Source organism: Botryllus schlosseri, chromosome 7, assembly GCF_051294905.1.
Source record: "Botryllus schlosseri isolate E-star chromosome 7, Bs_hap1, whole genome shotgun sequence".
In the NCBI taxonomy this organism is placed as follows: domain Eukaryota; kingdom Metazoa; phylum Chordata; class Ascidiacea; order Stolidobranchia; family Styelidae; genus Botryllus; species Botryllus schlosseri.
Window position 1 is genome coordinate 7,832,661 of NC_137242.1, and position 17,555 is coordinate 7,850,215.

The 17,555-nt window shown below is 39.0% G+C and overlaps 1 protein-coding gene across 1 annotated transcript in view; it reads right to left on the bottom strand.

Annotated features, from left to right (window-relative positions):
* Positions 1 to 3,216: 3,216 nt before the first annotated feature.
* Positions 3,217 to 17,555, bottom strand: part of LOC145442754 (cartilage intermediate layer protein 1-like) — a 35,235-nt gene continuing 20,896 nt past the window's right edge. The window contains exons 12-13 of the mRNA XM_080320738.1: positions 4,949 to 5,098; positions 3,217 to 3,990 (exon numbers count right to left, since the gene is read on the bottom strand). Coding sequence (XP_080176864.1) covers positions 3,819 to 3,990; positions 4,949 to 5,098 — 322 coding nt within the window. The 3' untranslated portion in view covers positions 3,217 to 3,818. The remainder of the gene's footprint in view (positions 3,991 to 4,948; positions 5,099 to 17,555) is intronic.

Below are 17,555 nucleotides of genomic sequence, written 5' to 3' on the forward strand. Positions count from 1 at the left end.
GGTGTTGCGTATCTTTCCGTAGGTTAGTTATCTATATTGCAATCAGGACATCTTGTCTGGGGCAGTGTTGGGATCAAGTCACTACCTTCGAGTCACGAGTCATTTCGAGTTATTGCACATTTTGACTCGAGTCAAGTCAAGTCAATCGATTTTCGAAGGTGACTCGGGTCAAGTCAAGTCAAGTCACGAGTCAAGTCACAATTAAAGTCAAATTGCCTTTTTGAGGTATGAGGCGTGATTACGTCCTTGTATTGTAGGCCTGTTTGTATTGACTGGTCATTGATTTTGAACCGATGAACGAATATAGAGTTAAATATACGCGCAAGTAAGGCGCTGTATCGCTCACATATACGTAGAACTAATAAACTACGTAAGTAATTGCACAGCCTCAGTTTATAATTACCAGCAAAAATATAGTTTTATCGACACCGATTACTTGATGACTTGAAATTGACTCGTGAATTTTGCTGTGAGTCACGAGTCAAGCCACATTTCTGATTCGCCGAGTCAAGTCAAGTCAAGTCATTTTAGCAAAGTGACTCGAGTCAAGTCAAGTCATACGAAAAAGTGAGTAGAGTCATCCCAACACTGGTCTGGAGTGTGCTGGTACTATGTGTTGCAACCCGGACATCCTGTTTGGGATGTATTGGTAGTGTGTTGCAGTCCGGACATCATGTCTGGGGAATGTTTGGGGTGTGTTCGTACTGTGTTACAACCCGGACATCATGTCTGACGTATATTTGAGGTGTGTTCGTATTGCACTGCAACCTGGACATCAAGTCTGGGTGTGTTTGGGGTGTGTTGGTACCAGGGCTGTGGAGTCGGCAAATTTTACCACCGACTCCGGCTCCGACTCCGACTCCACACATTTTCAATATACCGACTCCGACTCCGACTCCAGCATTATTACCAATTTACTTCGAAAATTATATGCCACATTGTCGGTTGAATGACTATCATACAACCATTAAACATATTCAAACATATGATTAACTGTGGCATGCTAAATTGTTTCATTGTGGAACAGCTCGATTTATCCACTTTGCAATTAACATGAAAGAAAGATTTGCTAAATATCCTTCCTTTTTCAAGTTTTTATAGCATGGACTCTCTAATATACTGAAATGTATGAATCATTCAAATATGGCAGATATCCAATCCTGTATAATAAAAATCTAGATGAAAAATCCAAGTGTAGCTCTTGTGTATGATTCAGCAACTAATAAAGAGATTGAACTTACTAATTTTGTCATTGCACCCTATCCTGATTACAAGCACACACACTCTTACTACTAATAGACATTGGTCATCAATGGAATTTAGTTAAGTAGTCAAAGACCATAGCCTATGTCTAGTCTACATGTACTTAATCAAGTATTCAAGGATTGGGACTTCCAGTCTTTCTTAATCATTTGTTCGACACAAACAGCTAAGCTACACTACAAATATTTTTAATTTTGTCAAGTGGGAAGCATCGTTTGGACATATTTACATCATTTTTACAATTTTACAAAACCAGCCGATGCATTTGCTCTGTCACAGTATCATGGTATAATTCCAAAAATTGCATCAATTTTGGCTGCATCGCGAAAACGCATATTGCGATTTTCTTCCCCTCTGCAACTCATTCTCACAAACTCCGACTCCAGTCAGTATTTTCCTACCGACTCCGACTCCAGCTATTATAGTTTTCACGACTCCGACTCCGACTACATCAAGCGAAAATTACCCAGACTCCGACTCCACCGACTCCGACTCCACGGCCCTGGTTGGTACTACGTTACCACACTTGAAGACACCCCATAGTTACCCTAGACAAGATATCCTTATGTCCGGTATGCTCCTTATTGCCAAAATGAAAGGCACCCTTCGAGAAATTAGGAGTATTACGACATTTGCGAGTTGTGTCTGATCCGCGGTCTGCTGTTTACATTGTGGTCTTTGTAGTAGTCCGCTCGGTCCGCAGTTCCGCCGTTTAGTATTGCAAGTTCCGCTATCCGCGGTCCGCTCGTTCCGCCGTTTAGTATTTAGCTATTTTCTTATGATCCGCTCGGTTCGCAGCTCCGCTCGGTCCGCCGTTTAGTATTACACGTTCCGCTGTTCCGTGGTCCGCCGTTTAGAGTTGCCCTCAAAAAAGCTACATTCAATTGCAATTGCAATTGCCAATATCAATCCACTATGACGTCACAATTGAATATTTGTGGTGTCATGTCTTTAAAAAACATATTTTAGATTAGGACATTGTTTTAAACATGTTTGTTTCAAATTGATTTTTGTTTTAAATGCAACTCTAATCCAGAGAGAGAGAGAGAGATATGGTATTCTTTTCCGCCTGCACCATCGAGATGCTTTGACGACGGAGTTGCGATACGGCCCCATGAGGTCATCTAGTCTGCGCCCCTGTTTTTTCTCCTCCATGCTATCCGTGATTGTTGAGCGCCTAGCAGGATAGCTGCGGATACCAATTTTCGAGTCTTTGGTATCACCCAGCCGGGGATCGAACCCACGACCTACCGCTCGAGAAGCCGGACGCATAACCATTACACTATCTCGCTCGCAGACATGACAGATTTTAATATACCGGACAGCAGCAACGATTCAGAAAGTTAGAAACATGGTACTAAACTGCGTTGAGTGTAAGAGAAGCAAGTTGCGTCAAAAGATGCAATACGTAATGGGCATACAGATATAGAAAATCTGCTAGTACTGCACGGCTATCTGCTACCGAATAGTAATGTTGTTTACTACTTTGACATTGTCTTGGACGTCGAGCTACCATAACGGAAGCCCCCCGTCATTTCAAGAATACCGTGGATGGCATTCCGTCATGTCGTCTGTATAGGCAGTGCGCCGTATCCTACGTCTTCGAAGTCTTGTAATTCTATTACATATTCGTATATTACAAATTGTAATTGAGGATATCTGATATCATCATTTTAAGTGTTTTGTGTATTGTCCTTTGTAAGTTACATGTTAGTGTGATTTAAACAAGAATAGCTAAATCGATCAATTTATATATTTGAAAGCTCACTGGTTATAATCTGACGAATATTGGTAAATGCTGCTATTCGATCTATTTTTAGAACAGGCTCGCGGGCTACTCACCTGGTCTTCGCGGGCTACTTGGGGTCTGCGGGCCTGCGTTGGTGACCCACGAGCTAAAACATTTTCATGTAGGCTAATTGTAACCAATCACATTCGAAAAAACATAAGAAATAATCGTAATCGATTTATTTTGCATGTCCAATCGATTTCTCTGTGACGATTTGTTATTTTTACAAGGATTATTAGGCTACATAAAACTGCATAATTTAATATCGAGAACTATTTCTATCAAGCTATTGATAGTACAAAGGTCGCGTTGGTGAACTCCACATTGTTCATTATTTGATTTTTACGCTACATCAAAAGTATCGGATATGCTCGTCATTGCGTCGTATAACGACTTATCCACTATTACTACTACTCGAATAGAACCATATGCTTCACATTGGTAACCATCGGCTAATTTCGATAGTGATGGAAAATTATTCGACAGTGATTGAACGTAATATTATACGCATATGGAAAATCGGGTGGACGCAAAAACTGTCAGTTGAAAGAACATACATTCGATTCGTATACGAATTAATTTATAAAACTTACTATAAACTTAGCAATATTAGCCTTGAAGTGCATGGTGCAGTAAATCATGAATAATATCTGTGATGACTCATATTCATCAGCAGCGAAGAATGTAAATGTCAATCCGGTTAAATGGCTCAGATATGCAGTATCCTCCAGAACTTTCATTGATGTATTGATTATTATATAGGCTATTAAGGTAAGCGACCAGTTCCGTTTGTGGCTTCGTCACCGCTACCAGTTGTAGATTCTGTGCTTGCTGTACTGTCCATGTCCATCGTATGGACAGTGGTGGTGCCACTGGTTGTTGAAGTAAGGTTTCCAGGAAACGTTGAATTACCGGGAGTTGTCGGCTGTGGTAATTGCCTAAAATGTGCATCTGTTCATTAATAGTGCTCTTGGATTTCCACTCGAATCTTAACGCATTGTCACCTATGAAGTTACGCGTTATTGTCAGCTATTACGAGCAGTGCATTTCAGATTAAATACCCTTGTTTTACCATCACGTACTAATGGGAGGTTTCGAATATGCTGCAACTAGGGTTGCATTGAAAACAAAAATCGATATACAATAAACTTGTTTAAAACATGGCCCTTGTTTAAAATATGTGTTTAGCCATGACGTCACGAGTTCTTAATTATGAAGTCACAGAGGATTGGCATTGACAATTGAAAGTATAAGGTAAATATGGCTCCTTCGATGAAAAGGACTTCTGACCATGGTGCACTGCCATAAACAGACTTTAACCAGGACTACATCGTTATGCAGCATTTTTACGCTCGGCCGTCATCCTCGTCAGAACACCCATTACTTTCCATTATCTATATATCTACTTGCTATAACTGTCGAACCAACAACGATTTCGAGGGCTCCAGCTACTCCATATCGTATACGTCGACTCTATTGAGTGAAAATCGTCCATAGGCTCATACTATATGTTTTTAGGAAGTATTTACGCAATTATAGCATAGGCTAATTATACGTTTGAAAAAAAAAACAATTTTTTTTTTCAAAAAGGCATTTGCTTAAAACACTGTATAAAACCTGTACATGTTTTAAACAAAGTGTTTTAAAACACTTTTTATTGTAAATGCAACCCTAGCTGCAACACGACTCGATAATTCCGACAATATGAAGGCATATTTTTAGTATATGGCATCTATAACCCTGTTAGCTGTGTTCATGACTTTTTAATGCACACCTAGATGTGCAAAAGTCCTTAGCTTTTATTACTTATACTATTCGAGTCTCTTTGTATTTTTAGAACACTCAAGTATGCAGTTACTGAATTGCATCAGTTGCTTTCAATATCATATATATTACCTGACCAGCGTAAAGTATTGGCCGTTTGAGGTACGGCAACCGTAGTAGCTCAGGAAAAACGGTCCAGTATCGTCATAATAGGAACTGGTTCCGGGCAGTCCGTACCGTGGTACTTCTATGGTAAATCCATCGTCGGCACCGAAGGGATTACTGAAATGGAGTTAACTCCGCTTAATTAGGACACCAGATTACCCGGACAACCGTTTTATTCGGCCAAAATGCTCAGGAACGGAACAAAAGTAAAAAATATAGGTAAAAAACTCCGCTTAATACGGACACAGGCTCACAATTCATATTGTTAGGTTATGGCACAATAATCACTATATTCGATCGTATTAACACAAGATGAGTGATTACAGTGAAACAATGACGACCCGTGCAGTAACAATCAATAGTGAACTCATACAAATCCGTGCCATATTCATAATCGCTTTTAATTGGGCCCAATTGCGTGCATCTTGTACAACAGATTGGTAAAGGAAAGTTTAGCAGAAAAAGTGAAATTGCTCACTGAGGTAAACGAAGAAAAATGTAGACACGTTCGGCAGCTAGTTGCGTTAGTGGGATATCAAAAAGTACTATTTGATTTGATGAATGGTTTGGTATAGAAAATATTGTACAGTACAACTATAACATCAATAAGGTAATGCCAATGTGCGTTTTATGCGTTTTATCGCGCAACAGTACCGTATTTTGAATGCGTTGTGTGCCTTTACGCACGACCATGTAACGCAAAATGCATTATCCGCTTCACCAGTTTCATCGCCTAATTCGGCCAAAAGTGAAAGGAACCAATCTGTTCTAATTACTCCGAGTCGACTGTATGCAACGTCGCTTGTTTAATCTTTATTTGACTCTTCTCAAGACGACAATCACATTCGGTATGTCTCGTTGAATGTGTCGGAGGTGGTCACAGTAGTCAGAATTTCTACTCAAGTAGAATTAAAGGTAATGCCGTAAATTTATACTTAATTACAAGTAGAAGTAGCGCTTTCCAAGTCATATTCACAATACTCGAAGTAGAAAATGAAGGGTCTGAAAAGTACACAAGTAAATAGGTTTTAAAAGTAGATTCGGTTGAGATGTCACATACCTTATAGATAGAACGGTTGAAGAAAATGTATACTGTTCCCGGTCCGCCATAGGGCTATTTTACCGTGGTGATGTGAAAATCTCACTCACAAAAGTTTACACATCGATCCCAAAACTACTTTAGACTTCACAAGCGCTAAAGTGTAAATCTAAGTGATTTTCCGTCACAAAGTGTCAAGCAGAAGTGGAAGTAGTCTAGAAAACATACGCAGTTGAGGAAGTAGAGAAAGCTGACAAAAATTACTTGAACATTCCTGCAAGTAGACGCAGCCTACTTCGTAACTGACCATCTGTGAGCGTCGCCCAGGGCATTATGTTTATGCAACCAAAGGATTTAATCCGGTCACGACTGTCACGACGTTTCGTCTCACAAATTAAAATAGCATTGCAAGCGTAACGTGTACTTAGTTGGTTGGAGCGTTCACCTATTACTCAAAGGTTGCGAGGGCACAGATTTGATGCAAAAGCCGGTGTAGGTCTGTGTTGATTTTTGCGGTGTTAAATATCGACATGGGTTACAAGATTTGGTATGGTAAATGTAGATGATCCCACCAAACACTGTGCCAAGTTTTTAGATTGTCATTCAATGATTAGTCTCTAACGAATTACGCAATTGAATAGTATATTCATATTGAAATGAACCGGAATATTTTCGGCTGACACTCGTCAGGGGTAATCGTCAGCAACTAGCAGAGAATTGGGAAGAACATTGCATAGCAACATTCGTATCACAAAATATGAGGTCACCAACATGAAATCTCGAATGAGAGAGCGTTCAATGCACTATTCCCAAGTGGTACACGGAACTCCTTCTGTTGACAGAGTTTCAGCAGAGTTTCGACTGGATGTCAGAAGACCGCAACTGCTTGTTTCGGCTCCTCCTACCTCTTCCCCCGCGTCGCAGTTCTTATAGCGACAAAAAAAGCCCAAAAAAGATCCGAAGAAAGAGCGCACTCACAAGGAATGAAAAAAGCAATGAATAGCCGCGAAATAGAGACAAACATCGAAGAAAGAACTGTGACATCCGGCACTAGGCCGAGGTGGATGCCAGTAGTTATTATGATCGCTCTGGGGGTGGCAGGGGCTCTTATGGGCGGGGTGGTGACTCGTATTGAAAACCCGGGGTGATGACCCCACCCTTTTAGACCCCCTATGTGGTGGTGACCTGCCATTGTTTCTTATGGGCGCGGTGATGACCCCACCCTTTCAGGTATAGGCTGCGGCGATGATATACCTTGAAAACTCGTGTTGGTGACCCCACCCTTTCGGTATAGGCTGCGGTGATGACCTGCCGTCTCGTTGGTGACACCACCCTTTCTGGTATACGTCGCGGCGATGACCTGCCATGGATTGTTTGGTAGTGAACTAACGTTGTGGATATAGGCTGTAGCGGTGATTCGCCTGTCATGTATTCTTACGTATTCTCTGGTGATTCACTATGTGTTCTTATGGGTGCGGTCATGAATCGCCCTTTCGGGTATATGCATCTCTCGACCGGTGTTGAAGAAGTATCAGGTATGGTAAATAGTCACGTGATTGACTCTTAGTTAATGTGTATACCTCAAATTATTATATATGTTAGATTCGAGTTAATCCCAACGTTTGCGGTGAATGTGACTTCGATATATCGTTATTCTTATGGGCGCGGCGATGATTCGTACTTTCGTTGATAGAATGCTAGCGGCATGTCGTACTTTCACCAAAAAGGGTGTGAAATAGTTTGCTAAATCTAGGAATCAGTCGCTTGGTAATTCGTTTACCACGGAGCCGGCGTAGACGGCGATTCGAATACCAACAATAACCGCGTTCACAAACTAACACTCCAAAAAGGTGTGAAATATTGGTAAAATCCCGCGATCGCTCACAAGATAATACCTAAGACATAACCATCGCTCGCGACTCGCTGTTACATACATGCCGATCGTTGACAATGTAATATTTCGGTAATTAGTTTACCACAGAGCCCGCGTAGACGGCGATACCAACAATAGCCGCGTTCACAAACTAACACTTCAAAAAGGTGTGAAATAGGTTGCAAATCCCACGATCACTCACGAGATAACACCTAAGACATAGCCATCCCTCGCAACTTGTTTTTACATACATTCCAATCGCCACAATGTAATATTTTGATAATCGGTATGTCACAGGAACTGGATTTCACTGGTAAAATATAATAAGTAACGAATAACAGAACCGTCGCAGACGATGATTCGAATACCGACAAATTCTCACTTATTTCTGATCCCACCCTAATCCTTTGCGAAGTTGACGCTTATTCGAAAAGGTGTGAAGTAATTGTAAAACCCTACGTCGCTGACAGGATAATGCATCAGACATAGCGGTCTAGTTATAGCACGGGTCGGAATCCATTCGGGTTCTATAGGTAAATTGAGATAATCCGAAACCGAATATTTTGACTTTGGCGTAGTGTGAATTGAAATAGGATTGACTAACAAGACTACCAAATTTCAACCCGGTCATATTTAGAGATTATACGCATATTGATTTGAAACAAGTAATGAAACCTTACAACTCTATTCACGATCTGGCTTTCCGTTTGTCAAAGAGACATTTTAACATCTTACCACACTCAAAAGAATTATTCATAATATCAACCGGTGTTAAAAATATAGTTTTCACTTACTTGATTATACCACTACAACTCGCAAACTTGAATTAATTCATCCTGGTTGTATTCATATGACCGATAATTTTCATTCAACTGTAAAGGCCGTTACTACACTGCAAGACAAAGTATTTACTAATCGGTACATATACGACTTGACATAACCTATTACATTTTGAGTATACGAGATTTGAATGGCTGAACAATAACTGAGAATTAAATGATCACGAGTGAATCCGTATATTACAGCGTAAAAGATGTTGGAATGTCAGCAACTCTGTACGATCATAGTTACTACCACTAATTTACCCGGCCAACTCGTCATGATCATTCCTGAAATCTACACAAACATGACCACTGACTAGAGTTAACCACAAAATAGCATCGAGTTTTAAATCCAGTTGTAGCTTACGTATTATTTGAATGCGGGTTATGTTTTGTTATAATTGGGTGTACGGATAAAGTATTAGGTCTCGACATTTTAACATTTTGCCATACTCAGTCAATCAGGAAAACATTGGCAAGTAAATCCGTTTGTAACTTACCCGACCAACTCAAGCAGTCAGCCAAGCATACACGAGTCCATACAATCACTAAAACCTAAAATCCATAACAAGCTCGGTTGTATTCATATCCCAACGCATCTTTTTTTATTCAACTTGAAAAGTCGTTACTATTCTGTAAGATAGAGGAATTACTACGCGGTATATTCTGCAAGACAAACTAATTATTACTCGGTATATTTTGTAAGACAAAAGTAATTACTCTTCGGTACAGGGGACTTGAGCTTAACATAATATGTTTGAGTATACGAGATTTGAAAGGTCGAGCAATGTAGTTAAGAATTCATTTCTTATACGATCAAACGCCGGTGCTACATTGAAAGTTATCATGTTGTAAACATCCTTATTGACACATTGATTTGACATATGTAATAGTTGATCATGACTTGATTATTAAATTATTCGCGTTAATTAGACCCGATGTTGTGGTAAAGGTTATGACAACAACAAACTTTTCACTACCGTGGTTATTAACATATTGATTTGTAAAACTATACTTGTCTGAAATGTTATTGATTTGAAAGATATTCCGTGTTGGTACAAATCACTCTGCGTATTACGGATATCAGAAAATATTTTTACAAATGTAGTTGTTTCCAGTAACCAAGACTAAAGATGACACAACAATTTCGTTATTCAAACATTGAACACCCGATGCAAAATGCTTTATTGGTCAAATTCGCAACGGGTAATTGAAACGACTAAGTGTAGAGTCAGTATATCACAATGGCACGTCGTTACTATTGAATCCAGCAATTGATACGATTTATTGTCGGGATTTGTGACAGCGCATTGAAACATACACAACTTACAGAGTGTGAAAATATCACTTTGGGTATCGAGTACCGTTTGAAGCGTGTGATCAATACATAATTCCGTTCGCACTCTCTAAGACGTTGTGAAGTCTACAGATTTACACTTCAAGACTTTGATCAACACAGAAGCAATTTAGAATATCTTTACTGGACGCATCCTATTCTACTAGACTTGAGTAATACACAAAACTCATGGCATTAACAAAATCGCAATAGGCGCTACACTGAAATCTACAAAATGTGTTTGTATTGCTCAAAGTAGTGATCATAAATTATCATTTGAATAAGTAATTGTAATCATAAAACCAAACTTGCGAAAGTCATTACCATAACAAAAGAATATTGTAGGTTGCTTGCTAAATGTATGCCGGAAATATTTGTAGAACGCTCACGACCAAAGAAATCGGAAATCTTCCTATTGTCATTCGTCAAAGCATATGTTGGCACAATAATCATCCCGTAAAAGATCTTACTTGTATGTGATTGAATCGCCGGTAATTAACTCGCTAAATCAAACCATAAGGAAATTTCACTCACTCGATGGATATGAAACAGCGTCGCTTAATCGGTCTATATCGTTTTTCTAAAGGTAAATCATATCCATCCAATAGAAAACAATTTTCACTAGCTTGGTAATGAAACCGAAGTCTTCATTCAACGTTTTGTTTGTGTCAAATACTTTGCAATAAACACACTGTAGTGGTTCAGCTTTACATCATCAGACTGTAATCTGTAAATCAAGCTTACATCCGATTTGTAACTGTATTGTTTACCTAACCGATCTGTATGCACAGTTTGATATTTTTGTCTAGTGATTGCGGAACATACCAAACGATGCACATTCACTCCCGAAATACTGCGTTGATCTCAATTCCCTTTGTCGTGATAATCGAAGTACATTTGTTTCGAATTCGTAACGACCGACTACTTTTCTATGACACGATATATTTTTGACAAGTTATGCTTAGAATATTGGTGCATACCGCGAAAAATAATACACTACTCATATTGATACTGTTAATCGGTATTTTCACGCGAGTCGAATTTCAAACGAGTAAAATTTATTACTTGAGTTGTTCTGCTTAATGTAAATGTAAACTCACCCGTCTTTCAACAACAAACAATGATAAAAAAGTACGCAATCAAACACAACAAGTTTTACTTTTGTACGATACTAATTATTATTCCACGCATCTCATTTCATACTAAGTGTATACGAAAGATATTCATGACACATGAAAATATTCGCTCATGCTACGAACATACGCAATGATTGGTGACGCTTTCAAACTGTCTCGATATCACAAGAACTTTATTGTCTGAATGGGTGTTCATGTATCTTAATAATCAAATAGTTCAACACAGAACTAGTACTAACAGAAACATCAGAGTTGTTTACACAAAAGTTTGTATGTGTACAGTATGCGAATACCATGTGTAAGTCCAGCACAATTGCGGCATCCATCCGAGTTTAGTTAACACAATTTACGACACCGAGGTCGCGTCCTCTTTCGTAAAACAACAAACCAACCAATCCTTCAGGATATGTCCATGTCATAGCAATAAATCAGCTACTCTAACAACAGAATACATATGTTTTCTAGTTACGGTGCTTACATCTTACACACAAATCAATCTACTTTGTTAACGAAAAGTGCTGAGTCATCACAAGATTGCCCTCACGACAGAACAGCTAGAAGATATTATCATACAAAAATACTCCTAACCCTTTGCGCACCAGTGACAAATCATACAACAAACATTTTTTGTGAGTCGAATTGTTGTTCAGTGTCAAGTCTACCTGTTGAAACGTACATTAAAACAACACAACCACAATTCAATTAAAACCACAAATCTATTTTCATTTCGTCACAAACTGTCACATACAGAAAAATAAATTTTCTTTCCCCAACACATACTTGTAACCAATCGCTTTCATTAAACACACAACTCCATAAAAGTATTTACTTTCTACAACATAGACATTCCGATGTAGTCAAGAAATATTTTTATTAATCAAAATCATCGATTTCTGTTCACGGCGTTAGTGTGTGCATGTCATACCTGTGGGCCCCGTATTAAAATGGACACGACACGACTGAATGTAACGGGGTAGAAGTCTATCGCATCGATTTACACGTGGTCTTCGCTACGGTTTCAAAAAACGAATCATCTATTTTGCATTGGTCGAGACCGAGCGAATCAGTTACATGTATTCACGGTAATGATTTTGCTTGTCACATGCGAATGATAGGGTTGCTACTCCGACAAATCAAATCAACATACAACAATCTTCTGACGATCATAATAGCAATTTCATTTTCCTCTCCTTCGTAACGTTACCGAACTAAAATACCATTGTCCTTTGGAGATTTATCGTTTACCCAGTGTAACAAACCCCTTTTCACTTGGAAATATATTTTTTCTCTTGGTAACAAACCTTTTTCACTTGGAAATATATTTTTTTCCCTGAGCAACAAACCGTTTTCACTGAGCAACAAACCATTTTCACTTGGTGGGTCGTCGTTTACCTGAGTAAAAATATCATTTTCCTTTGGAGATCTGGCGTTTACCCAGTGTAACAATACATTTTCTCGTGGTCATCTAGCTTTTCCTAGAGTAACAAAACCATTTTCATTTTGAAATCTGACAAACACACCTGACAATTTGGTATTTGTTGTATTGACGATAGTTTGAAATAGATTACAACGAACAGTGACGGAAATATACACGGACTACCGGTTTCAGAGTATACCCCCATCAGTCGTATCACATCAATATCATCGTTAACCACATACAATATGCTCTTGTACACCGAAATGCATGTATTGGAAAATTGGACAATAGATTTCGACATGTCTGTGATGTCTGGGTTCGTGCTTTGGATTTTCCAGAGTTAAAATGTCTGAATAAAACACTTCCTCGAGGATGGTTGGTATGTGGATAACGGTGTTCGGAAAACGGTTGGATTTATGTCACCCATCGCGATAACAATTCCAGGTCGAGTTTCCCCCTCGCATGTTTACTATATTGTATCTTTATTGGTCAATGTATGTCTCGACATTCAGTTTGAAATCGGAAACCCTGATAAAGTATGTAACCGGATCCGGATATCAACTCTGAATCGATGAACCAATGAACAATATTCAAAGTAAACATGTTACACCCTGTGTTTCCACGAAAAAATACCATCCAGACATACGTCGCGCTTGTTTGTCCACGCCAGTATACGCGTAAATGGAGGTGTGTGACATTGCATGCAATGCGTTGGTATACAAACATCGGGGAGTAAGCCTTCGATCCACAGACATTATCGTAGCCGGTAATTTTGATACAGATCGAATGTCATCACATCCGATAACAATGTCATACCAATAAGCCGCTTTGCAATGACTCTGAGTCAATCTGAAGCATGACATACAGACACACAAACATGGAATCGTAACATGGGTTATTCGCACGACGGTGAAAGTGAACTATACAGCATATACCAATAGAGCGTTCACAGTCGAATATGCGAACCATGCACAATCATATACCATGGTTTTTGTTGGATATGTACGAAACCAATAAATCGATACATTTCTGTTCCTTCGACGTCAATAATACAAGCGTCGTTCCAATGCATCGCTCGAATGTAAGGTTCTTCAGGTGTAAAACCCATGTCAAATAACACCAAAGTGCACCTTCCGTGTTTTATTATTTCCACCGACGCTTCTTGTCTGTGTCGTAACACTATGGTGCGGGGAGTTGAAAAACGGTGGATTGTGAAAGGGATTGACATGTTCTTCGATATGACCAACAGAATCGACGTCAATAGCCTGGTGACGATGTCGTTTCGAAATGTTCCTCGATATGACGAGCGCAACCTCGATCTCTTGTGGCGATGACCGTTTTTTGTAATGTCACCGGACGAACTGGACCCTTACGACGATGTGTTTTATGATTGTGTGTGAAATCACAAGGTAGTGTTATATTGTGGTGTACGATTGCAGTCTTCATTCCACAGAAACACACCTTATTGGATCACAGTATCAGTCCGAGATTTGCAGAATCACTGTTCACGATATTTATTCGGAGTCGTTATGTGGGAGTAGCGATATCCATGCATCGTGATTTTGTGAAAGACTGATCGCCATCATTTCGAGCACCCGTACTTCGATAGTTCACATTGGTCAAACGCTGCAGTCTCAGCAGAAAACTTCGGTGTCGACAACACGACGGATATTGACCGATGTATCCAATTGGTCTGGGTGGTCCGTCTGCAGATAGGGTCATGACTATCATGTAATGTTACAACACGATAACACCATCGAATAAATCAGTGAACGGCGTCGAAATATCGATGTAATAGCGCGGACTCAGAGTCATTGCAATGTGGCTTATTGGTATTGTTATCGGGTGTGCTTGATGACATTCGATCTGTATCAAAATTACCGGCTACGATAATGTCTGTGGATCGAAGGCTTACTCCCCGATGTTTGTATACCAACGCATTGCATGCAATGTCACACACCTCCATTTACGCGTATACTGGCGTGGACAAACAAGCGCGACGTATGTCTGGATGGTATTTTTTCGTGGAAACACAGGGTGTAACATGTTTACTTTGAATATTGTTCATTGGTTCATCGATTCAGAGTTGATATCCGGATCCGGTTACATACTTTATCAGGGTTTCCGATTTCAAACTGAATGTCGAGACATACATTGACCAATAAAGATACAATATAGTAAACATGCGAGGGGGAAACTCGACCTGGAATTGTTATCGCGATGGGTGACATAAATCCAACCGTTTTCCGAACACCGTTATCCACATACCAACCATCCTCGAGGAAGTGTTTTATTCAGACATTTTAACTCTGGAAAATCCAAAGCACGAACCCAGACATCACAGACATGTCGAAATCTATTGTCCAATTTTCCAATACATGCATTTCGGTGTACAAGAGCATATTGTATGTGGTTAACGATGATATTGATGTGATACGACTGATGGGGGTATACTCTGAAACCGGTAGTCCGTGTATATTTCCGTCACTGTTCGTTGTAATCTATTTCAAACTATCGTCAATACAACAAATACCAAATTGTCAGGTGTGTTTGTCAGATTTCAAAATGAAAATGGTTTTGTTACTCTAGGAAAAGCTAGATGACCACGAGAAAATGTATTGTTACACTGGGTAAACGCCAGATCTCCAAAGGAAAATGATATTTTTACTCAGGTAAACGACGACCCACCAAGTGAAAATGGTTTGTTGCTCAGTGAAAACGGTTTGTTGCTCAGGGAAAAAAATATATTTCCAAGTGAAAAAGGTTTGTTACCAAGAGAAAAAATATATTTCCAAGTGAAAAGGGGTTTGTTACACTGGGTAAACGATAAATCTCCAAAGGACAATGGTATTTTAGTTCGGTAACGTTACGAAGGAGAGGAAAATGAAATTGCTATTATGATCGTCAGAAGATTGTTGTATGTTGATTTGATTTGTCGGAGTAGCAACCCTATCATTCGCATGTGACAAGCAAAATCATTACCGTGAATACATGTAACTGATTCGCTCGGTCTCGACCAATGCAAAATAGATGATTCGTTTTTTGAAACCGTAGCGAAGACCACGTGTAAATCGATGCGATAGACTTCTACCCCGTTACATTCAGTCGTGTCGTGTCCATTTTAATACGGGGCCCACAGGTATGACATGCACACACTAACGCCGTGAACAGAAATCGATGATTTTGATTAATAAAAATATTTCTTGACTACATCGGAATGTCTATGTTGTAGAAAGTAAATACTTTTATGGAGTTGTGTGTTTAATGAAAGCGATTGGTTACAAGTATGTGTTGGGGAAAGAAAATTTATTTTTCTGTATGTGACAGTTTGTGACGAAATGAAAATAGATTTGTGGTTTTAATTGAATTGTGGTTGTGTTGTTTTAATGTACGTTTCAACAGGTAGACTTGACACTGAACAACAATTCGACTCACAAAAAATGTTTGTTGTATGATTTGTCACTGGTGCGCAAAGGGTTAGGAGTATTTTTGTATGATAATATCTTCTAGCTGTTCTGTCGTGAGGGCAATCTTGTGATGACTCAGCACTTTTCGTTAACAAAGTAGATTGATTTGTGTGTAAGATGTAAGCACCGTAACTAGAAAACATATGTATTCTGTTGTTAGAGTAGCTGATTTATTGCTATGACATGGACATATCCTGAAGGATTGGTTGGTTTGTTGTTTTACGAAAGAGGACGCGACCTCGGTGTCGTAAATTGTGTTAACTAAACTCGGATGGATGCCGCAATTGTGCTGGACTTACACATGGTATTCGCATACTGTACACATACAAACTTTTGTGTAAACAACTCTGATGTTTCTGTTAGTACTAGTTCTGTGTTGAACTATTTGATTATTAAGATACATGAACACCCATTCAGACAATAAAGTTCTTGTGATATCGAGACAGTTTGAAAGCGTCACCAATCATTGCGTATGTTCGTAGCATGAGCGAATATTTTCATGTGTCATGAATATCTTTCGTATACACTTAGTATGAAATGAGATGCGTGGAATAATAATTAGTATCGTACAAAAGTAAAACTTGTTGTGTTTGATTGCGTACTTTTTTATCATTGTTTGTTGTTGAAAGACGGGTGAGTTTACATTTACATTAAGCAGAACAACTCAAGTAATAAATTTTACTCGTTTGAAAATCGACTCGCGTGAAAATACCGATTAACAGTATCAATATGAGTAGTGTATTATTTTTCGCGGTATGCACCAATATTCTAAGCATAACTTGTCAAAAATATATCGTGTCATAGAAAAGTAGTCGGTCGTTACGAATTCGAAACAAATGTACTTCGATTATCACGACAAAGGGAATTGAGATCAACGCAGTATTTCGGGAGTGAATGTGCATCGTTTGGTATGTTCCGCAATCACTAGACAAAAATATCAAACTGTGCATACAGATCGGTTAGGTAAACAATACAGTTACAAATCGGATGTAAGCTTGATTTACAGATTACAGTCTGATGATGTAAAGCTGAACCACTACAGTGTGTTTATTGCAAAGTATTTGACACAAACAAAACGTTGAATGAAGACTTCGGTTTCATTACCAAGCTAGTGAAAATTGTTTTCTATTGGATGGATATGATTTACCTTTAGAAAAACGATATAGACCGATTAAGCGACGCTGTTTCATATCCATCGAGTGAGTGAAATTTCCTTATGGTTTGATTTAGCGAGTTAATTACCGGCGATTCAATCACATACAAGTAAGATCTTTTACGGGATGATTATTGTGCCAACATATGCTTTGACGAATGACAATAGGAAGATTTCCGATTTCTTTGGTCGTGAGCGTTCTACAAATATTTCCGGCATACATTTAGCAAGCAACCTACAATATTCTTTTGTTATGGTAATGACTTTCGCAAGTTTGGTTTTATGATTACAATTACTTATTCAAATGATAATTTATGATCACTACTTTGAGC